A 24381-nucleotide genomic window follows, 5' to 3' on the forward strand; every position below is an offset into this window, starting at 1 on the left:
GAACCTCATTCAAGTTTGTAACATGCTATTGCATTTTGTCATTGATTGCACACTTTTATGTATTTTTAATACATTTTTTTACCCATGTGTTGCTTGATAAAATTGCTAGAAATGTGAATATGTTTAATTTCTCACAAAAATTTTAACTATTGTTTAATCTATTTTTTATTATCGTCAGTTGGTCACGTAGCTAGTGTGCTCTACGATAATGATACCTTAGACTTGAGAATCCAGAAGCTCATGCCTCGCTTTCCCAATCAGGAATGTCATAGGATTTACCGGTTGACAAAAGAGGCCTGCGTAAAGTTCTAAAAATAACACGCGGCAATGTTTTTTCCTAAAGGCTTATTTCTAAAACTCAAATACAATGCAAAAATCATTTTCCAAGCACCGCTCCCCAATTGCCTACACGGTCCAATATGAGATGAACGGCAGCCCAGAGTCCTCCTTCACCTACCCGTGCAATCAGGTGGAAACGGGAAAGCTTTTACCGACACGCCTCGTCTCTCGCTTATCATCATTTTCCGCTCCTTCTTCCTCGTCGCAACCCTCTCTTTCTCTCCTGCGATTTTCTCCAGAAACCCTAGAAAACCCTCCGATTCCGCTGAAATCGAAACCATAGAATCACGATTCCATACTCGTTTCCTAGCGCGTGGATGATCGATTCTCTCCTGGGAGGTCGCCATGGGAGCAAGCAGGAAGCTGCAGGGGGAGATCGACAGAGTATTGAAGAAGGTTCAGGAAGGGGTCGAGGTCTTCGACAGCATATGGAACAAGGTCGATCTCCGCTTCCTTTGAGCTGAGATTCTCGCGATCTTCTCCCTCGTTTTTTTTTTTTTCTGTTCCGTTTTTTCTGTTTCCGGCTTCGCGAGCTCGTCGGTGCTTCGATCCGCAGGTGTACGATACCGACAATGCCAACCAGAAGGAGAAATTCGAGGCGGATCTGAAGAAGGAGATCAAGAAGCTGCAGAGGTACAGGGATCAGATCAAGACCTGGATTCAGTCTAGTGAAATCAAGGACAAAAAGGTTGTGTTTTTCATTCCTTTTCTTTTAACCGATTTTGTAAGATTTTTATTTGTTTGTTGTGCTTTACTCTTAGCTTCCTTTCAGGGACACTTGTGCGGAATTGCTCTGCCTATAGCTAGCACTTCAGCTCTCTCTTTTCGTTTGTAGAGAAACTATATAATTTCTTTGTTTTTAGTCCTTTTGCATTCGATTGAATAAGAATGACTTGATTAAAAAAATGGAATTTTGCAATGTAATAAATGGGTCTGGTTTGAATGCGCAAATTCACAAACAAGATGGGTTAATGCTGTACAATGATGAACGTGCCTTAGGCTTGTCGAATGTGCACAAAAAATATAATTTTTACGGCTGCAAACAACACTTGAATTTGGAGGGAAATTTTTTGGCGATGATAACAGATGCATAGAGAGTCGCTTCATTGCTGGACAATCAGGAAATTTCAAAACGAGTGATAATTCTGACGATCGAAATTCACATTCACTATTTTAGAGTTCAGAAGATATCGTGACGAGGAAAAGATAAACAAAGATGAGTTGATAAGATGGAGATTGTGTGTTCTTGTTTTAAAATCTGGTATTAGAATTATGTGAAGCTAGTATTAGGCAATGTTTTATGAGTCATATTGTATATGCTACGGTACAACCAACAGCTCATTGTAGGATTAAGAGATGGGGTACATCTCCTGAATTGACAATATGGGCAATACTTGTTGGTCGGTATCATATGTTACGGACCCATATCAACTTTTTGTAATGTAAACCGTGATCCAAGTTATCCATAAAATCAGAATTCTTTTTCGTTTTTCTCCACAAATGAATTTCTATGGGATCACCTATAGCCTTCTGTAAACTGGATAAAATAAAAGAAACAAGAAAAAGCTAACTTCACTATTTTAGAGCCCATCTGTAAACTGCGAAGGTTAGTACTCTATCTTATCAGCTTTAGTTTTTTTTTTTTTTGTCTTTATAGAAGTGTAATCAAATAATTTTTATCGCACAATGATAATGTGGATTCATCATACGATCTTTTTTTAAAAAAATTGTTTGGTTTGTTATGTATGATATGGTATTAGAAATCTGTATCTTAGGCCCTTCTGGTACATGTTAATATTGTCACGATACTCTTCTACAACATTGTTATTAAGCATCTTATCTGTCATAAGCCTTCTTGAGACAATTCTCAATTTTCTGTATGGGAAAAAATGCGAGAGAAACTGCCATGTTGCATGGTATGTAACTGCTTATTTTCTTTAGTTTAGATCTGGCAATAATGTTCCCGACATGAAACTATTTGGAGTTTAATAACCTTAAAGAGAAAGCTGGCATCTTTATGCTCAGACCCCTATGAGATGACTCCTGAGAGCTAAGAACTGGGTTGTAGAGAAAGCCTGCTGATGGGAATGGTCTTCATGATTGTAATAGGATGCAGACACAATTTATCTGATACCACGTAAAAATGATACATTTAAACATTTTCTCCTGAACTAGGATGAGATACAGAGTAGTATATGTGGATGACATCCTATGGTGCTGGTGTTGGGATTGCCCTGCTGTTGATTTGGTTGCTTCTTATTTTCTCATTCTACATTTTTACCTTGGATGGGATGGAACCCTCACACTTGATCATTTTTCTCTTCAGTTTTGAAACATTTAGTTTCATTCTCCTTGTCAAGCAATGCCGTATTATTTGTTTGAAAGTGGATGAAGCCCATGAGCATCTTGATGCAATTGTGCTTCAGACCTGCACCAAGACATTGCTAGTGTGTTACCAATGGGCAGGAAGAGGTGACTACAAGTAGGGGTTAAAATAGATTGGATAAGGCTGGATCATAGTATGTCCGAATTGAAATTGAATATTGGGTAATAAGTCTGAATCTATGTCACAGGGATTCAGCCAGCAGGGTGTCGCACCCTCGTCGACGCGACTCAGGTGTGGTTGTGGCACCCGGTGCGGTCAAGCAGACCATGGGTGCGGTCAACGCACCCAGGGTCATAAATGTCCAACCATGGACCTGAAAAAAATGATGAAAGGGGCTGGGCGAGGATTAGGGCAAAAAATTAACTGTGTTTTTTATTTCATTAGTGTTACTGTTAACTGTTAAAAATTATATATACCCCCCCCCCCCCCCCTCCCCCCAAGCTTTTTTAAAGTGCACCTTCGCCGCACCCGCACCTATGTGACATAGGTCTGAATCTGAATCCACGTTCTGGTGTAACAGAGTTGAATATGCCTACAAATTTAAATGTTAATACTGAATCTGGAAAAAGAAGGGATTGAAAACAAGGATTTACACATAAAAAGTGCAAAGTTGGATTTGATCCCATTCTGAATGTGGATCATGTAGAAAGTACAGATCCAAACTTGAACCCAAATCTGTAGAAAAATCCTATAATGTAAGTCCGATTTGGCTCTGATTATGCATTTGGATCTTGCATTAACATCCATATCCAAGAATAATGCATCTGATTCAGATCTGAGGTCAGACACGATCTGATGCATTTGTGCTCTAGTTGCATGTAACTTGTGGTATTGTTGGAACTGTGGTCCCTGTAGCTGGAAGGTTAACGATCGCAGTTTGGAGATGATGGCTGCTTTCATCTTGTTGGTTGATGTTCCCATGTTTGAATATTGATGACCTTTTTGCTTTTAGCTAGCTGTATGGTTGGGAAAGAGTTGAATATTTTCAAAACAGGTTTACGACATCATGAGATGTACACAGTCTAATACTAGCTTGCAAAATCTTTATTCTTGTTGTTCTTGCAACTCACTTAGTTATATGTGATTATGCTCAGTAATTTGCTAGGTGGAATGAAATTAAAGAGGATTCAGTGATTACTCTTCACTACAATGATTCACATGAGTGAAATGCAATGTAGGAAGAAAGAAACAACAGGTCTGCAAGCGACTTCTATCCAATGTTGGTGCTAAAATACTTATATGCAAAAGCAATTTTTTAAAGAGCACAAATGCAAATTGAAAATAAGGAAATCAGTATATTCTTTGGGATAATAAAAAAATTAGATATTTTTTACTCTTTAACTTGTACCATGATGCTTCTATCTCTACAGATTCCTGAAGGTAGATGGTTTTCCACCTACATCATTTCTCATGGTGCATAAGCTTCATACTTGAAGTTCTTATTAGTGGAACTAATCTCATAATATAAATTAGAGGTGAAAAGAAAAAAGCAATAAGTTAAAACATTTATTCATCTTCTCTTGTTCTGCTAAAAATCATCCTTGTCAAAATGGCTGAAGAGACTTTATTGCAATCACAAGCTGAATATATATATATGTGTGTGTGTGTGTGTGTGTGTGTGTGTGTGTGTGTGTGTGTGCGTGTGTGTGTGTGTGTATTTATTTATTTATTTAATTCCGTCAGTCATATAGGAGGGGCCAGCCACACACAGACGCTTGTAAGTTTTGAACCCATGAGTGAGAAGATCCATTTTATTTTTATTTTTATAATTATTTTGACCCTTCTGATGTGATCTACATATTTGGTTTCACAAAAACTGGCCCTTGGATCATGTTTTTCCAACGTGTAGATCAGATTTTCTGATGGTTAAAAAATCAACAACCTACAATATGCTGAATTTTGTCCTGTCAAAAAATCATACTTTTGCATCGAAAAAATATGATCCAAGAGTTGTTTCTTACTATTTTAATATTGCTGAATACACCTATAGGGTCTGATTTGTTCAATATGACATGTCTCTGTAAGTTTGAGCTAAGGGGTTCATAACCCACAAGTATAGCCAATAGAGAGAGCTGCTCCGTGTTTAGTTAGCTTTTGTCTCGTTTAGTCTTTAGAGTCCTTTTCAATTAAAGCTTGGAATAAAAACATGTCCAAAGGGATAAAACATGTTTGTAATTTTGAGGCTCAAGGGTAAAAGTCTTGCTTCTTGAGGTGTTACTTTTTATAAAAAATATGTGTAATTGGTAAATTTTACCTAAGGTTGCAACCTGCTATGTAAGAAACATTGATGATAATTTGAAAATACATGATGTTATCATAATAATTTTAACAACTGACAACATCTTGATAAAATCTGATATTTCCTAAATAAGTAAATATTCAGAAAATACTATGATTTTCCAGGATTTTTAACACTTCTTTAAAATGTTAATGCCGTTCTATTCTACATATTTTTCTCGGCATTAACATTATCAATATTTTCTGTGGATTCTCAAAAAAGACAATATTTTTCTTAATTTATCACGAGATTTTTCATCCCTGAGAAAACTGCGAATGGGTATTTGCGGCATTGGCTTGAGAGGATGCTTTTGGTATTTGGGGATATTGTTTTGGTCAGTCTGGGAACACTGAAAGCATGGGCAAATGATGAGGGATATTGTTATTGTAGATTTTTGGTATGGACATATTAGTCATTATAGTTTTGCACAGAGACCCACCAAAGGAGTGGCCCGGCCAACCCATCTTTTTGTTTTTATTGTTTTGGGGGGGGGGGGGGGGGGAGTGCTGGACCCATATATGGGTCCAGGCCGCATACATGCTTCTTTTTTTTCAAAACTGCTTGGGGTGGCTGGGGCCCCTGCCCGCCCCACTTGGTTCTGCTCCTGGTTGTAGGTACAACAATCTAGTTGAAATCTCTCAATGCAAGTCGTTTTAGCCTCAATCTAACCTCATAGATGCATTCAGTATGGTCAATTTACTGGCAATCGACCCTTGCATCATGTTTGCTTGACGTGAAAACATGTTTTTTTGAGTCGGGAAAATCGGTGTATTTACAACTGTTGATTTTTGCATCGCTAGAAAAAACCTGTACATAGGTCGGATTCCGGCTATTCAAAAGCCGATTCTCACTAAAAACATGTAGATCACATTCATGGGGTTAATTGGACCTAAAAAAAATAGAAGTTGCTAAGTTGTTTGTACATGAAAATGATTGTACCAACTTTTGACCTATATATATATATATATATATATATATATATATATATATATATATATATAGAGAGAGAGAGAGAGAGAGAGAGATCTATCCCTGGACATGGCATGTAATGTCTCAAGTACACACACAGGTATTTTGTTGTAGGAGGTTTTGCATCTGCCATGGATGTTCAAAGGTCTGCTTTCATGATTATAGTCCTTGCTTTGTAGGCTGAATGTATTTCAGTGATGATGAATGAATTTGCCGTTTATCTAAATGTGGTAATTGGTCTAGGAGTTGACAATGCATTTTGTGATATATGATGACATAGGTTAGTGCATCTTATGAGCAGGCTCTGCTGGATGCACGGAAACTTATTGAGCGGGAGATGGAAAGGTTTAAGGTCTGTGAAAAGGAGACAAAGACAAAAGCGTTCTCTAAAGAAGGATTAGGTCAACAGCCCAAAACCGTAAGTGTTTCATATTTCATCTTTTCTTTTATAACAGTTTGAACCTTTGTCTGTGCATCCATGGATGTGTGAAGCATCTTGTGAATCTTGAATGCACTTGCTGTCTGATGTAAACCTGGGCACTCAGCATAAAGACAAACTTGTCTCTGTTTTTCCAAATTTGATTCACACCTGTGTTAGTCAAATTTGGATTCCCATTGCATTGTGCACTGGCATCATATTTGATGTTTTATCAGTAAAAAAGAAATTAAAGATATAATAATGTAAATGACTAAATGATGATTGCATTAGTTTCAAGCTGCATGGTGTTTCTGTGTATGTGTGCTTGCATGCTTGTGTGATGTATGTGGCTGTGTGTTCACTCACTTTTCTTAACCTTTGATCCATGCCTTTAACCTTGTAATCTTTTTTCTCGATGGCAGATAGTAGGAATTATTAACAGAATGATATAAATGTACCAAGAAGGTTATTCATAAGCGATTATGCATCTGAACTTTGAACCTCAAAGATCACCTTTACATCATTAGAGTCCGTGCAGGCCAAGATCAAAAAGCCCAATTAAGAAATCCATCCCTTGTCATTCTTGCACCTATTTTTAACATAAACATATGCACAAATTGTCTTTAATTTTTTGACATTTACAAATTGTGGAAACCAATAAAATCAACATCTTACTGCAGTTTTGCTTTCCTTTTTTTCCTCTAAAATGGTCAAATGGCCAATGCAGAAATTGCCTATTTAGCAAAGGGAAAGTCTTGCGACTTATGCAGTTTCTTTTTCTTGTGCCAGGATTGTTTTGTTTTCTAATAATTGCTTTGCCATACGGCATTTTTTCCCTTCCTTTATAATGGTATTTTAGTGGAAGGTAAACTATCCATATACATTTGTGTTCTTCAGGTAGTTGATATTTTGTTTGATATCATGTTTTTTTTTGTAATAGGATCCAAGGGAGAAGGCTAAGTCAGAGACAAGGGATTGGTTGAATAATGTGGTATGTTAGGCTCCTTTTTTCCCTTTTCTGGTTTTGTTCAGTTATGAGGCATGATGTGTTTGAGCCATTATTCTGCAAATATTTTGTTAATGCTGACATTTGTGTCATGCCCAACTGGAATTATTTTATGTGGTAAACTACCACTAGATTGTTATCCTTCGGAATTTTCGGTTTTCTTTGGATGTTATCATTTTTAGCCTTTTGCCTTTGTTTATTTTCACCTGGCCTTCTTGTTTCAAAATGTCTTGGTAATTAAATTACTAATGATTGCTGACACTCTCAATGGATACGGCTATTCTTTTGGCCTTTTGAAAGGTGATTTCATTTTTTTTTATTCTCCTCCTTTATGTGCCAATGAATAACTTCTCATAGCATTGATATCCAACATATTCTGATTCCTTTTCAGGTAGGGGAATTAGAGTCACAGATTGATTACTTTGAAGCTGATATTGAAGGGCTCTCTGTGAAGAAAGGAAAGACAAGACCACCTAGACTGGTAACGGCAAGAGGCTACAATTACTGCTTAGATGCCCTTTGTATAAACTAACTTTTGTATGACATAAATAATATTCCATTGAAGTGTATTGAAGCCAAGTTGATCACATTGAATTGTCCATCATTTTTTAGTTAACATATGTCTATTTGTGCCTTTTCATCTTTATGATTGTCTTAATATTATTTTATTTTCTTTAGGATTCATCTCCCCTGAATACTTTGAGGACCTTTTTCCATTATTGGTTTTCTTATTTCTTTTCTTATTGGATAGTTATCATGTCCTTCTCCGCGCGCCTTCACCTCCTTTTCTCTATTTGAGATTTCTTAATGAGCAATGCATAGCATACACATAGTTTTGTAATAGTAAATGAGCTATGATGGATATTCATTATAGCTAGTGCTTGGATTTCTCATAGTGTTGCTTGTCCTTTTTTTATTTTGTATCTTCAGTATAAAAGTATGATATTTTTCTTTTATGTGTTCTTTGGCAAACTTCTGACTTATATAGGCGCATTTGGAGTCTTCTATTGCTCGGCATAAGGCTCATATAATGAAGCTAGAGTTGATTTTGCGACTGTTAGATAATGATGAATTGAGTCCAGAGCAAGTCAATGACGTCAAGGACTTTCTTGATGACTATGTTGAGCGTAATCAGGTGAATCTTTGCTTGTTATATCCTTTGTTTCCTTCTTGGAATGCATACACTAGGCCAGATGTCAAGAAGACTCTTTCGTGGAATGCATACACTAGGACAGATGTCAGGAAGTCTCTTTCGTTAGAAAAAAATGAGATGGTTTTTCCTTAGTTTTCATTGCTATACTATTCTATTGAATCATGCTTTCTTTGGCATTGAATTTTTCATTTATTTGTTTTCTTATGAAGGAGGACTTTGAAGAATTTAATGATGTGGATGAATTGTACAACTCTTTACCGCTGGAAAAGGTGGAGTCCCTTGAGGATTTGGTTGCAATTAGTCCTGGCATTGCCAAGGTAACTTTTAAAAGTTTTAAGACTACAGAGGACTGTAATAGAACTTCTTTGCACGTGTAGGCCCAGATGGCATCTCTTTTACATTTTTTAGGATTATTGAAGCATTTAACCAAGTAAAAAAGGAAAAAAGCATATTTCTTGTTAATTGAGTTTTGCGGAAATTTTGCTATTTTTCTGATTCTTTAAACAAATTGAAGCACTTTTACTTTCTCACATTGTGATACTCTGAATTGTCATTGTCAAAAGTTACCATTAATTAACACTTCGGACAGAAAATGTGCCAACTTGGTTGGGAATCCCTGCATAGCTTGTGTTCTCATTGTTCTGTTGCTTAGTTTGGTGAATTTATGTAGTAATTGGCAATCACTACTAGAACTGTCCCACTTCTCCACAGGCTGTTATTCATTGTTAATTGGTAATCACTCTTAAAACCGCCTGGCCTCTCCACGGGTTTTTATTCATATTATCTTCTTTTGTTTCACTGCCAGACTGCTTCTGTCGGTACTGCTGCTTTGGGCTTGAAAACTTCAGTAACTTCAGGAACTCATGTGCCTGTAAGTATTTGGCCTAAAAACAGAGTCCAGAAAATTTTCACAGCTTCATTTTGAAACGAGAAAATTGACTTCCTAGTTGGTTTCTATATCTTGAGAAAGGATTCAGTTGAAAGCTGTCATCAGGAAATTATTGCTTTAAGATACTTTGTCCCATAACTAATTCTGAAGGCTCACCAAATTGGTCTCTAGATATGCTGTATTGTATTTCCTTTTTTATAAGTGCATGATGATCTGAAATTTCCAAGTCTTTTTACTGTTTTGGATGCTTTATTCATGTTGCATGATGCTATTTATTTAAGGGAATGGCTGTTCTTTATTTTTCTTCCTCTTTTCAGGTTTCATTAGCTTCTAGTAATCAACAAGGTAGCATCACTCAGGATCAAACAGATGAAGCAGTTTCTCAAGATAATAATTCTGATACTGCTCCAAGAACCCCACCCTCTAACAAAAGTGGTACCATGGGGACTTCAGTTTCAGCAACTGTTCCTGGATCTGGTATGACAGCTGGGGTTAACACAACTACAAATGGAGGAGGTAATGTTCTTCCTCATGCAATGGGTGGTCCATCCACTTCGGGGATACTTTCTAGTGCAGGATCCATGCGAAGTGTATTGGAAGACCAAACCACCACCGCTCCACCTTCACCTGCAAGTCTTTCTGCCTCTGCAAAAGAGGATGATAGTGCTAGTTTCCCTGGTCGTAGATCATCTCCATCCCTCAATGAGGTTGGACTAGGTAGGGGTGTTGGCAGAGGGTCAGCTGCTGGCATTACGTCGGGCCAAACATCAATTAGTGTTCCTTTAACTTCTGGCAGTGTAATTCCTGGTAGTGGATCTATTGGTGCCGTTCCTGCAGTTTCTGATTTAACAAAGAGAAACCTTTTGGTTACTGATGAAAGAATTGGGGGTGGTGTGGCACCATCACTTGTGTCTCCTTTAGCTACTCGAGTTCTTTTGCAGCAGCCATCTAAGACTGGTGATGGATCAGCTTCCACAGAATTGGGTAATGCTGAAAGTGGTACTGTTGTTGGAAGAGTTTTCAATCCTGCATCTGTTACAGGGGTGCAGTGGAGACCTCACAGTGCAAATGCATTTCAGAGTCAGAATGAAACGGTACATGTACACTCTTTCCCTTCACAAATGCCACATCGTAGTATTTGTTCTCCTTTATTTGGTAGATACTAATGATCTTGTCACTTAGTATGTAACTTTTACGTAATAGCAAGATCTGGACAAGGTTTTTTCTCTTTCCTTTTCCATTTGCGCATTATTTCTCTTGTTCTATAGGTACCATCAATGAACAGTAAACAATTAAGAAAAAAATAAGCCTAAGAAATATGGCTCTGTTGATTAGGTGATCAGGCACTAAATGAGGGGAGCTGTTGTATTATGTACTGATTCAAGTTATCATTGCATAATAATGTCTTCTCTTTTCCCTTGAGGTGCAAGTATCTTCTGGCATTCTACATTGAATGAGATTCAAAACTGAGATTCCATAGAATTGGACCTATATTGAATTTTTTCCTTCAAGTAAAAGAACAATTCTTATATTTAGTAATTTTCCCAAGAGAACAACTTTTTTGCCTGCATTTCAAAAAATGTGATAATCATGTGTTTGCTATTGGTGGATCTGATGAAGTAAAGAGATTAAACGGCCTTTGGACTAATGGTGAGCAAGTAAAAATTAAAATAAAACCAACGCTATGCTTTAAATAAAAACTAGTGGTGCCTGATGTTGGAAGCAGGTTATCATCTTTCCTTTTTTTATTTCTTAATTTTGCTCCATCCTACTCAAAGTGGGATTTTGACTATTTGGACTGTGTAAGAATTGGCACTGCCTTCTTTGAATATTTGTTCATTTTATTTCTCTTTTGAATTTTGATTCACATGTTCCTTGAAATTGGAATGATTGCGGACCATAAGTATAAAAGTTTATTCTGTGTTTCATTTTAAATCACTTCTTTCTTAGGATTAACTCTATATCCTTGTAGTTTCGAGGAAGAACTGAAATTGCACCTGATCAAAGGGAGAAATTCTTGTTGCGTCTTCAACAAGTACAACAAGGGCATAACAACCTTCTTGGGGTGTCTCATCTTTCTGGAGTCAATCACAAGCAGTTTCCAACCCAACAACAGAGTTCTCTTCTGCAGCAGGTAATTCTTTATCTCAAATAAAATGTCAATTAATATAAGTGAGTAATATCTTCATGTTTTCAATTTGTTTTTCCACATTCACCATCCCCGAAAACACCACCAATAGACTGTTATGTCTTGATGGTTCATTAGCTTGTGGTAGCACTGTTTATGATCTATTTTGTTGTGGATGTCATCACGTTTTAATGTTCTGTTGTTTCAATTATTTTTGCTTTCCCTCCTTTTTGTCTTATAGTTGGCCTTTTAGGGGTAGTTCATTATAGACATTGTGAATAGGGCTGGACAACGGGCTGGGCGACCTGCAGCCAATGGCATGACCGAATGGGTCGGGATTGGGCCTAGTTTTCGAAAGAAGAAGGCCCCACCCGACAAAATCATCGGTTGTGTTGGGCCAGCCTGCAGGCTACCTCTTGGCTATATATATATATATATATATATATATATATATATATATATATATATATATATATATATATATATATATTCAACTTGATTCAAGTATGTGATTCAAAAAATGGGTACATCTTGGATCCCATCTATTCTTTTGCATTTTTTAAAATTTCGCTAAAATAACATGTGAAGTCAAAGGAACAAATGAGAAATGTTGTGAATATATAATGGTTTGCAACCCGGCCTGACTCGATCCGAATTAGGCCCATGGGCCTAATGAGCGGGTTGCGGGTTTTGTGTTAGACCCGGGCCTAGGCCATGTAAAGAAGGCGAAGGCCACTAACAAGATCCACCGCAATGCCAAATTAAACAGACCAAAAGCCACAAATTGGCTCACACCAAAAACCACAAATTGGCTTACTCACAAAACCCACACAATGGGCAAGACAAGGAGCTAAAAATAAATAATATTTTATTGATAAACTTCATGCAAGAAGCATACATAATGATATCTATACCAGAGTTACCGGAAGCGGCTAGGCAAAAGGGGAAGCGCGCTTCGGAAGCGCGAAACGTCGCGCTTCCGAAGCGTGAGGGGAAGCGTCCCCCTTTTTTGGGAAGCGTGCTTCCCTTTTTTGGGAAGCGCGCTTCCCTTTTATGGGAAGCGCGTCCCCCTTTTATGGGAAACGCGCTTCCCATAAATGGGAAATGCGCTTCCCCCACGCTTCTCCCTCGCTTCCCCATTTTTTTCATTTTTTTCGCTTCCCCTCGCTTCCGGTTCGCTTCCTAGGTCGCTTCCGGTTCGCTTCCTAGGTCGTTTCCGAGACGGTTCGGAATTTTCTTCTAAGTGGTCCCACGCTTCCTAAATTTTTTAAAGTGCCTCGCTTCCCGCTCCCGCTTCCGCTTCCTCGACTGGTAACTCTGATCTATACACAAAGGAGGAGGACTCCATAGAGAGTTGTTGGAGTCCCCACAGCTCTAAATAGAGTCATTGGGACCCTAACGACTCTTATGTTGTTGACTAGTCAACATGTGTTGATTAGTTCAATTACAAAAAGAAAAAAGAAAAAAAGTAAAAATATATATTTATATTAATAAATATACATAATATATATATTTACAATTTTTAATACTCTCCCTCAAACTTATGGTAAAATAACCAAAAGTTTGTTCAATAGAAAGTGAAAACAGAGAGCAACAAGAGGTTTGGTGAAGAAATCTGCTAACTGGTATTTTGATGTAATGTAAGGCAGAGCAATGATCCCATGTAGATACTCCTCTTGAACATAGTAGCAATCCATTTTGGTATGTTTAGTACGTTCATGAAAAGTATAATTACTAGCAATGTAGATCGCACTCTTATTGTCACAACAATTATGGGAGGCTCCTATTACTTGAGCTCTTATGTCAGCCAACAACATTCTGAGTCAGACTACCTCCATTGTTGTAGTTGCCATGACCTGATATTCAGCCTCAGTTGATGAAAGTGAAACATTCTGTTGCTTTTTGCATCACCATGAAATTAGAGATTCATCTAAGAAAACACAAAAACTTGTGGTTGAGTGTCTGTTATTGGGTTTACCTCTCCAGTTAACATCAATATAAACAATTAAATCTAAAGAAGATAAAGCAGAGAGAAAGAAGCCTCGAGAAAGAGAAGTCTTAGTATATCTAATAATACGCAAAAATGCTCTCATGTGAACAGAAGTGAGCGTGCTGAAATTGACTAGCTTGTGAAGAATCCTTGCAAACAATCAAGTTTTCAAATAACTTGATACTTCAAATACTCAAGAAAATAAATGCAAAGTGTTTATAAACTTTACACCACAAAAGAAGTGCAATAAATGCAGTGTTTATAAGCTTAAGACAACTCCTTACTGTAATGCACTCCTTCAATGGGCTCACATAGCCCTTATTTATAAGCACACTTAAAGAGTCGTTGGGCTATTCCCAACGACTCTTATTTGAGACGTTAAGAATCAGCCCAATGTCTATCTTTTTAAACATAGTACAACAGTCAGTGGCTGACTGTTGTACACTATACATAGTCAGCCACTATCTGTGTACAAAAACATTATATAAAAAGAACAAAAAAAAGAAATAGAAAAAATACAAAAAATAAAAAGGAAGAATTACAATCATATTCAAAAACATGAATATCCGTAAAATATAGAAATAATTAAAACACCCCTACTTTATATATATAAAATATATATAAAAATACATTATCTTATGAATTACAATTTAACAGTGTGTACATTGTATGTTATGTTAGGTCTAATAATTGAAAGTTAAGAGAGTGCTCCAATAAGTTGTCTGTAAGGAGTAGGATCTTCGAGAAGTTCTCTATCATCAATTTGCATCTTGGTGTTGGCAATCTCAAGGGTATCAACTCTCTTATCATCTGTGATGCTAGACCTTAAGATAATGTTAAAAGCAAAGATAGACTGAGACAATAAATATCCTCTAGGAGAGTAAGCAACTTTGATTCCTAAGAAATCTTTTAAGAAGCCTAAAACAGTCATTTCAAAATATTTTTTGAGAAGTTTTTTAATATTTTCAACTCCCTGTTTATCTCCTCCGGTGATGAACATATCGTTCACGTAGAGAAGAAGAAGAATAATTACCTGCATTCGAAATCTTAACAAACAGTGCAATGTCAATCAAACAAGTTCTATATCCAATATCAAGCATAACCCGACTAAACCGGTCATATCAAACCTTTATGGCTTGTTTAAGTCCATAGAGAGCCTTTTCCAAACGAATAACTTTTTACCCTTAGGAATACTTATACTTGGTGGTGCCTCCATATAAACTTCTTTAACTAGGTTTTCATTAAGAAAAATATTTTTAACATCCATTTGAAATATAGGACATTTTCGAATAGAAGCTAATGCTACTAGAGTTCGAAGAGTGGTCATTCTAGCGACTGAAGCAAAGGTTTTCTCGTAATCTATGCCATATTCTTGAGAATATTCCTTGACAACTAATCTAGCTTTATAACTTTCAAGAGTTTCATGACTCTTTGTTTTAATTTTATATATCCACCTACAACTTATAGGTTTCTTTGCTTTTGGAACATCTTGAATGATCCAAGTATTAGCTTTTTCTAAAGCTTCTAACTCTATTCTCATGGCTTCTACCCATTCAAAATGTTATTTAGCTTGAGTATAGGTTGAAGGTTCTACGTATGAATGGATTAATGCAATAAATGCCTTGTATTTTAGAGAAAAAAAATCATAAGATACAAACTTTTCAGGTGGTTTGGAAATCCTAGATGACCTTCTAGTATGAACTTCAGGTTGTTCAACATATTTCTCCTGTGCACATGGTTTGTTTAGGTTCCTACGCCTAGAATATTGAAAATAGTTTTTGTTCCTATGAGGTTGCTCTTCAGTAATTATATCATCGTGACCATTATCAAGATCACATTAATCTATTACATCAAGACCACTATCCAGATCACATTCATAATCACATTTTTCATGACTTGAACTTAAATCAAATAAAAAGGAATACTCGTCTACTTTCTTCGCCTTTTCAAAGTCAAAATAACTTTCTTTTTCTAAGGTCACATTATGTGAGACATATAATTTTTATATTTTTAGGATCAAAGCATCTTTAGCTTATTTGGTTATCTGCATAACCCAAGAAGGCACAAGGAATAACACGAGGAAAGAGTTCAACATTTTTGTTAGTAAAAAGAGAACATTTGCACCAAAAAATTCTTAGTCTAGCATAATCAGGAGATACTTTAAAGAGTTTTTCAACTGGTGTTATATTTTGTAAAGAAGAAGAAGACATTTTATTGATGAGATAGATAGCAGTTAGGGCTGCTTCAACCCGAAATTCTTTTGGCAGTTGATTTGCTATTAGTAGAGTTACGGTTGTTTCCATAACATGTCTATTTTTTCGTTCAACAAAACCATTTTTTGTTGTAGTGTATGAGAGAAAGATTTTTTATGTGTGATACCATGCAAATTTATATAATCTTTAAATTCTTTTGATAAAAATTCTCCCACTGAATCTGTGCAAAAAATAGAAATGTCCTTTTCAAACTTATTTTTGACCAAGTTGTGGAATATTTGAAAATGTGAGTAGACCTCATATTTATGTTTGAGAAAGTAAGTCAAAGTATACCTCGAAAAATCATCAACAAAAATAACATAGTATGCATATCCTCCCTTTGATATAACTGGTGTTGGCCCTGAAACATCTGAATGTATTAGCTCAAACAGTCTAGAAGAAAAGAAAGTTCTTTCATGAAATGGTAATCTCTTCATTTTTCCAAGAATGCAGACCTTACACGTAAAATTTTCGGAGTTATAAATTTTTTTCAAATTTGGAAAATATTGAATTTCGATTACATTATGATGATCAAGTCGTTTGTGCCATATATCCAACTCTAATTTCTTAACATTATAACAAAAGGCATCCTTGGGTATTTCCAAAAAATCCATGTAATAATGACCTCCTTCTCTATGGCCTTCCATAATCAGCTTTCCTGACTGGCGATCCTGTACCCAACATCCATCAAAAGAGAAGGAAATATTATATCCATGGTCAGATATTTGTGAAATTGATAAGAGATTTAAATTTAATTTGGGAATATATCTAACTTTTAGAATGATAATTTTTTTGGTGTTTTGTAAAATATTTTCAAATTTTTCTATCCTTCTATTTTAAGAGATGTACCATTGGCTGTAAAAATATTTGACATGCTTGAGTTGGTATGACATTCAGATAAAATTTTACTGTTAGGGGTCATGTGAAAGGAAGCACCGAAATCAAGAAGCCAAGGAGTTTTACCGGGATCGGAGAATAATGAAATTGAGGCTTCATTTGAAGAAGATACCCTATAAGAAGTGGTTGGAGAATCTCCATAAGTTGTGACATTGATACGGGTGCACCATTAGTTTCTTATGAAGAGCCAACTGAAGGCATTTTCTTTTTCTTCCTTCTTCTAAACCTTGGACATTGAGGCTTAGTGTGCTCGGGTTCATGACAATTATAACAAATAATTTTTTTTTTCTGTCATAATCATTGTCTTGTTTCCAATAAGGCTGGTTATCATGCTCGTTTCCTTGATTTCAATGAGGTGGCTTGTAGGGGCGCATATAGTTTCTCGGTCTAGAGACGGTCAAAACAAAATCATCTTCCTTTTTCAAGGAGTGCCCTTTTAACTTATTCTCTTACATACTCAATTCTTCAATAGTGTCATTAATAGAGGGTACTTTTCCTCTACGAAGAAAAGCGGATTTGGTGCTTTTAAACTCCATTCTCAAGTCATTTATAAATTGATAGAAATGTTTTGCATCACGTTGTTTTTGCTTGAGTTCTATATTTTTCGCGCAATGCCACTTAGGTTCAAGGATAGATAATTCTTCCTAAAGTTCGAACAATTCATTGTAGTATTCCCTAATACTTTTGTCTTTGAGTTATTGTTCGAACTTTATTTTGAAGATTGTACACATAAGCAATATCCTTAAGAGAATATATATTCTTAAGGTGTTCTCAAGCTTTGTTAGCATGCTCAAATTTTGCGAGACTAGCACATTTTTTAATATCAACGCTATTGATTAACCAAGACATAATCTTAGCATTCCCCATTCTCCACTCTTTCCACTTTTTTTCATAAGTGGCTAATGCCTTAGTCTTCACACCATCTGCAAGAGGCACCTCTTTTTCGTTCTCTACCTTTACGAGAACTAGTTTAGGCTCCAAATAGAAACCATCAATCAATCTATATAATCTTTTTCCCCATATGTGGTGCTTCATTATTGAAAATCACATTACAAAATTAGTATCATTGAGTTTCATGGGTTCGATGGCGACTTTATCATTGTCATCCATCCTTACAAAGTAGAGAGAAAGAGTAGTAGTATGAGCACACCACCACAAATACACGAGCACTTCAATCACCAAGAAATTCTTTCTTTCTCCCACAAGCATGGAAAACGAGGCAATACACAATCCTCAAGAGTCAAGTCTAATACCATGTAAAGAAAACAGAAGCCACCAACAAGATCCACCACAATGCCAAAGTGAACACACCAAAAGCCACAAATAGGCTCACACCAAAAGCCACAAATAGGCTCACACCAAAAACCACAAATGGGCTTACTCACAAAACCCACACAAGGGGCAAGACAAGAAGCTAAAAATAAAAAATATTTTATTGATAAACTTCATGCAAGAAGCATATATAATGTGGGGGCTTTGCCCTATATTTATAGACAAAGGAGGACTCCATAGATAGTCGTTGGAGTCCCAAGCCATTGGGACCCCAACGACTCTTATGTTGTTGACTAGTCAACATGTGTTGACTAGTTCAATTACAAAAAGAAAGAAGAAAAAATAAAGAAAGAGAAAAATATATATTTATATAAATAAATATACATAATATATATATATATATGTACAATTTTTAACAGGCCAAACCTTGTTGGTCAATGGGTCGGGCTTAACCATGCCCGGCCCGGTGAAGCTCGTCCATTAAATGGGCCTGGCTGGCCCAGCCTGTCCATTGTCCAGGTTTAATTGTGACATCTTATTTGAAGTTCGAACTGCTAGAACTCTTTATCCGTTAGGCACGTTTCTTTTCTTCTGGCTCAACTTTTCTGGAGAGATTACTTCAAGACTTACTGGAAAGTGAACTTGCATATTCTTCACCATCTTTTTAGTTTGTGTGAATTTGGTGTCACATGTTCCTAAGTGGAAGTTTTTGTATGTGACTACAGTTGAATGCTCAGAGTTCTGCTCTCTCATCCCAACCTGGACTTGGACTTGGCCTTCAGGGTCAGGGTCTATCTTCTATGACATCTGTACAACAACAGCCACAAAATGCTTTGCCTCAGGCATCACCTCAGCATGTCTTAGTGTCATCTATCCCAAAAGATGCAGGTAATTGCACATGGTTTTCCTCATGTTTTTTCTAGTCAGGTGTTTGCCTTCAAATCATCTGTATAAAAATAGCTTTATCTGGTTCAAGATGGTCCAGGGAGAATGATATGCTTTTACTGCTCTACAGAGTCTACATCTGGGAAGTTGGAAGACGTTCAGCAGCAGCAGAAGCCGTCGGATGATTCAAATGCAGAGCCTGTGGCCAATGCAGGACAGAACAAAAACCTCGCAAGCGAGGAGGATCCGAAATCTCCATACCCAAACGAACTACCTGTATGTTTCAAAATTCACTTAGAAAAATATAGTTCTCTATCTGTTTGTTCTTGGATCTGTTTAATTGGCATTTTGCTACCTCTACCATAGGTGTTTCTTATGCTCTGAAATAACTGGATATCAGTAAGGAACACTCTATTTATCTAAGATTATGATAACTTATGCATTGACTGTTTCAAGAGCAGAAAAGAGTTCAAGCTATAGTGGTTGTGTTGTTTATTTTTGCTATGGCTTGATGTTTCTCGAGATTTTTGTTCTCCCCATAGATCTAGGTTATTTCACTCTGTCCATTTAGCTCTGGTGCCTTTCTGTAAACATGAAACACTTTAGATAAGGCCAGTTTATTGCTTGTGAATGTTCACATGCATACCCTTGGCCTATCTTTTCTAGGCGATTATTAAAATATATAATTCCAGCTAACATATTTCCTAAATTGTGATTCAGTTAGCACTTATTCGTTAAGAATTGCATTAATGTAAGTCCATATGTGCTATGCTGATATGGTTGTATTTTTTTCCTTGATTTACCATTCTATATATAATGACTGCAGTTTTTATTGCAGATTGGAGGGTCTGGTTCCTTATCTGAAGCCAATCAGTTACAAAGGGACAGCGATTTCTCTCCAGGGCAGCCTCTACCTTCTCCCCAATCCTCAGCTGGTCTTGGTGTGATTGGTAGAAGAAGCACTTCTGATCTAGGTGCTATTGGTGACAATCTCAGCGGATCAATCACGAATCCAGGATACGATCAGATACATAATCTGCAGATGTTGGAGTATGCATATTTCAAACTTCCCCAAGTCAAAGATTCAGAACGTCCTAAAAACTATATCCCGGTATGGAGGCCTTTGTATTCATGTTCTTTTCTTCTACAGGGATCATAGAGAACATACTTCTGTTTGATAGAACTCCACCCGGTTGCTAATTCAATCATGAGGTTTGACTTAAGAACATTATGTGATTACAGAGGCATCCTGCAGTGACTCCAGCTAGCTATCCCCAAGTGCAGGCCCCTATCATTGACAACCCTGCCTTCTGGGAGCGAGTGGCTGCTGATAACTTTGGCACTGACACCTTGTTCTTTGCGTTTTACTTCCAGCAGGTTGCTTTTGAAGCTCTACTTTGCATTCCAGTTCAGTCCCTTCATATTTATCTCAATTCTTATGAAGTATTTATTTGCAGAATACGTACCAGCAATACATGGCTGCAAGAGAATTGAAAAAACAGTCTTGGAGGTATCATAAGAAGTATAATACATGGTTTCAGCGGCATGAAGAGCCAAAAGTTACTACTGATGATTATGAGCAGGGAACGTACGTGTACTTTGATTTCCACATAACGAATGATGATTATGGGAATCAGCAACAGCAAGGCTGGTGCGTTTTTTTAGTTTCTCTCTATGTTACTGCTAGCATTTGTTCTTGTTTGGTGAGCATAAAATTTATTTTCATTCTTTCCTCATGGGTCCCTTTTTAGTCTATTAGAGTTAAGTTGCTCTGAAAATAATATTTGGATATGTGGTGAGTGCATAGTACCACAACCATAGGTTGTTTCTACTTCAACTGCACCACTTGCTACCAAGGTATAAGATTGTCTGTCATTCACTCATGCACACCTGTGGAGATTTGTATCGCTTCTGCTGCTTTCTATTGGATCTTTATGTTTAGTGTCTAACCTGCTTTCAACAACTGACATGGATTAACTATGGGCAGATTAGGAATCTGATGCATGTGTCTACAGTTATTAGAATTTAGAGATATTCTCTCTGCTAGTTCCCTGGTTTTTTCCCCTAGACTTTTCATTACTATAAAGGGGTGTTACAATGCAGCTGCTTATTCAGAAAACAGACATGAAGTTTAAATATTTGAATAATAGAAAAGAGACATAAATTGGAATACTGGATTGCACTTCATAGTGCAGTATGCAGCTTGTCAAAGGTTTTTGGATAAGTAGGGTGCATCTGAATGCCCCAGAAAGCTCGCCACTTAAATTTTCAATGAATTTCACACGCATGCACACACACACACACACACACACACACACACACACACATACACACACATATATGGGTTAATCCAACTTTAAATCCTTTATATTAATGTTAGCAGTTTTCAACTGAATGAAATGGCCGAAACCAGAACATCCGCAACTCGGTGGCATTTTCAAAGCTACATGGTCACTTTTTAAGGTTAAAAAAATCACTTTCCTTTCTGAAGTTTGCAGACATAGCCAGGATGTTTAGAGCTTTGAAAACCCAGGGGTTTAGTCTTGTAAACCATCTCTTAGAGAATGTCATTTAAGAAGGCACTGTTCACGTCAAGCTGCATGATAGGCCAGGAGTATCCAACAACAATGGCACAAACAATCCAGATTGTGGAGGGTTTGACAATAGGGCTAAGGAGGGTTTGACAATGGGGCTAAATGTCTCAAAAAAGTCAACCCCTCCTCTTGATGAAAGCTTTTGGCAACAAGGTGGGTTTTGTACCACTCAAGAGTGCCATCAGCCCTCTGTTTCACATGATAAACCTACTTGCAGCCCACAATATTTTGGGTAGGGTCAGGAGGAACAAGGGTCCGATTTTTTTTGGCAATGAGGACATCAAACTCGGTTTGCATGGCTGACTGCCGTCTAAGATCACAGGTGGCTTCTTTGCAAGTGGTGGATTAATGGTCCGAAGTCTGCTCTGCAAGGATAGCAATGGGTATAGAATGTAGAGAGGTAGTGAATACTTTGGGTTTGAGGGGGTTTGAGAGTGTCATCTTAGGCACGAGTAATCATGTGGTGGGTATGCTAAGGTGGGGAAGGAGGCGGAGTGGGACTCAGAGATTTTTGTTACTTTTTAAAATCTATGTTTGACCTTTCTTTTTGCTCCCATTATTGAACCTTAAAAAGTAACTATGTTTTTGAAATCCATGCACAGGTGTCTTTCATTCAATTGAATGCTGCTGCCGCTAATATAATGGTTTTAAAGTTCGGTTGATCCATATATGTATTATTGTGTGCATGCATGCCATAGCTTTGGTGTCGATGCTTTTATATCTCATTAGTTCATGCAATGCTAAATAAAATGACTGTACAATTGGATTATCATAGTTCATTTATTTTAGAACATACCTTGAACCAAAGAGTTTAAATATTAAAACTTGTTTTTAAACAAGGATAAAAGTGAACAGTCCCGAGTGTTCATATCTCAAGTCTCTTGTGCCGCAGTTTTGAGGTCATTGTGCCAGGAAAAGAAAAACTTAACATGCTCGTGTTTTGAAGACTGTGTTGTATATGTCTGAATGATTCACCTTTCCCTCATGGCGTTATTGCAGGTGCCAGAGAATCAAAACCGAGTTTACCTTCGAGTACAGTTATCTTGAAGATGAGCTTGTTGTGTGAATGCCAAAGGCAGAGCATCGTGTATGCAGTTATTCATTCACATGTTAATTTATGCTCTTTGTTGTCCTCTCTATGTTCCACATGAAATTAAGCTGAGGCCGCTGGAAATAACATCTCCTTGTCCAAATTCCACTAGAATTATGGCCTCTTTCTCAGAACAGTTGTATCATTAATTTTGTCATTAAGAAAGTTCACATGTTAGTGTTTTTCCTGGGAAATTGTTGTTAGGAGTACTCCATGTGTGCGTGTGCGTGTGCATGCACGGGATTTGTCAGTATCATTCCCAAAGATGGTGCCAAGAAATTTATGCATTGAAAGAGGTCTGGTCATCATTTGAAGTAGACTGGAGCTATTATCTGGGCATGGTTCAGGATCATTTGGTCGCAGAATTGGGATGCCTGAGTCATCTGATTCGTAGGGTTGGCAAACTGCAGCAACAATTTTTCTGAATCTCTGGTGCTTTTTCTGTGGCCCTAAATGGGAATCTGTCTTTCACAGTCGTGAGATAATGGTCCTCATTTGCCCCATTTCTCTTGTGCAAGCAAACATGAGATGGAATCCTTCATGCGATTCAAAAATCACTTCAGGGGCTATTTTACTCGCATTTGACATGATCCGAAATTACATTGTCCATTTTGTGATTTCAAACAATGTGATTTGGAATCGCATGAAAATGTTACCAAACTTTTCCTAGTACTCTCCTTTCCTTGCTCGGTTCCACGTTAACTCTGTATGTGTAGATGTGGTGCATAGTGACAAACCAAGTTGTAATGACGATCTGTTGGTGTAATGGATTAATGTTGAGGTCAGCAGCAAATTGGTGATCAATCAAGTTAACTGGCTGACTATGGGCCGATTGTGTCCGGGCTGTCAGTAGGTTTGTTAAACGAGCTTTATAAGACGAGCTTGAAGTGTTCAAGCTTGGCTCATTCTTGTGGTGAGCCAAGTTTATGCTCATAATCAGTCTGAGTTAAACAGCTTGTTTATAAATAAATTACATTGTTTTTTAGCTGAAAGAAATAGGATTAAAAAAATACGTGTAAATTCTATCCAAAATATATTTCTTACTACCTAATGAGCTTATATGAGTTGAGTCAAGCCGAATACCTAGTGATCATAACGATCTCTTTACAAGGCAAACATGAGCCAAGTCATGAGTGGCTCAGTTTGTTTCCCAATCCTAAGTGTCAGTGCCGGGCTTGGCTGAAAATTTTGAGTTGCTGCCATGCCCTGGACTGGCCAGCCTTTGATGGGTTGGGTTTGACTGAACCGAACCGTGCTCCGTTGATCGGCCAGCCGAAAACATCCATTTTAGAAACCGGGCTGGCCACTCAAAGGCTGATGTACTACAAAAACCACGATATTTTCACAATATCACCTGTTTCAAAAATATTGTATTTTATCATGTTATTAACAATATAATGGTTCATATAATGCCAAGGAAATAATATTTTGAACATATCACCTATTTTCTAGATGCCGTGGTTTTAACATGCTATTACTACCATAAAAAGCAAAGTTTGTAATAATCTGTGTTTTTTATATTTTATTTACGTTCCTATATTTGTTTTATATATAGATATAATAAATTTTGTCTGAAAACCCCGAATTACCAAATTATCGCGAGATTTTCCCTTGAACAAGGTTTGGGTGACACTGCACCAGACCACTTGGATTGGGTGGGGTTAGGCCTTGCTATAACCGCGTTAGCTTCTGTTCAAGCTTCTTCTCCAAGGCAGGACTCCATCTCCAGACTCAGGTCCAACCTAGAGAGAGAGAGAGATCCCTAATGGAATAATGTTGGCGCTTCTCTCTCAACCAACGTCACCGTTTCATGGTGCGAGGAAATTAAGGGAAAC

The 24381-nt window shown here is 37.2% G+C and overlaps 1 protein-coding gene across 6 annotated transcripts; it reads left to right on the top strand.

Moving 5' to 3' along the window:
* Positions 1 to 543: 543 nt before the first annotated feature.
* LOC149830699 (uncharacterized) lies at positions 544 to 22740 on the top strand. 6 transcript variants are annotated; one of them, XM_090016705.1, is made up of 16 exons: positions 544 to 777; positions 896 to 1027; positions 6253 to 6390; positions 7331 to 7381; positions 7788 to 7877; positions 8385 to 8531; positions 8759 to 8866; positions 9355 to 9420; positions 9756 to 10532; positions 11411 to 11572; positions 18703 to 18865; positions 18954 to 19138; positions 19689 to 19973; positions 20105 to 20239; positions 20320 to 20513; positions 22456 to 22740. In XM_090016705.1, exons 1-16 carry the CDS (start codon positions 685 to 687, stop codon positions 22520 to 22522), a joined length of 2793 nt encoding a protein of 930 aa, XP_089872831.1. In that variant the 5' UTR covers positions 544 to 684; the 3' UTR covers positions 22523 to 22740. The 6 variants fall into 6 exon arrangements, with proteins under 6 accessions (XP_089872831.1, XP_089872832.1, XP_089872834.1 ...); XM_090016706.1 differs by having other exon boundaries at positions 19701 to 19973; XM_090016708.1 differs by having other exon boundaries at positions 18993 to 19138.
* The last annotated feature ends 1641 nt before the right edge of the window (positions 22741 to 24381 follow it).

The sequence above is a fragment of the Nuphar pumila genome, chromosome 8 (genome assembly GCF_984573655.1).
Source record: "Nuphar pumila chromosome 8, dmNupPumi1.hap1.1, whole genome shotgun sequence".
In the NCBI taxonomy this organism is placed as follows: domain Eukaryota; kingdom Viridiplantae; phylum Streptophyta; class Magnoliopsida; order Nymphaeales; family Nymphaeaceae; genus Nuphar; species Nuphar pumila.

What these genes read in the sequence shown, in the direction of transcription:
- LOC149830699 (XM_090016705.1), top strand. Translation starts at nt 685, where the DNA reads ATGGGAGCAAGCAGGAAGCTGCAGGGGGAGATCGACAGAGTATTGAAG. An exon ending in GGGATTGGTTGAATAATGTG is followed by an intron (nt 7,382 to 7,787) that starts GTATGTTAGGCT and finishes ATTCCTTTTCAG; the next exon opens with GTAGGGGAATTAGAGTCACA. An exon ending in TTGCGTTTTACTTCCAGCAG is followed by an intron (nt 20,240 to 20,319) that starts GTTGCTTTTGAA and finishes ATTTATTTGCAG; the next exon opens with AATACGTACCAGCAATACAT.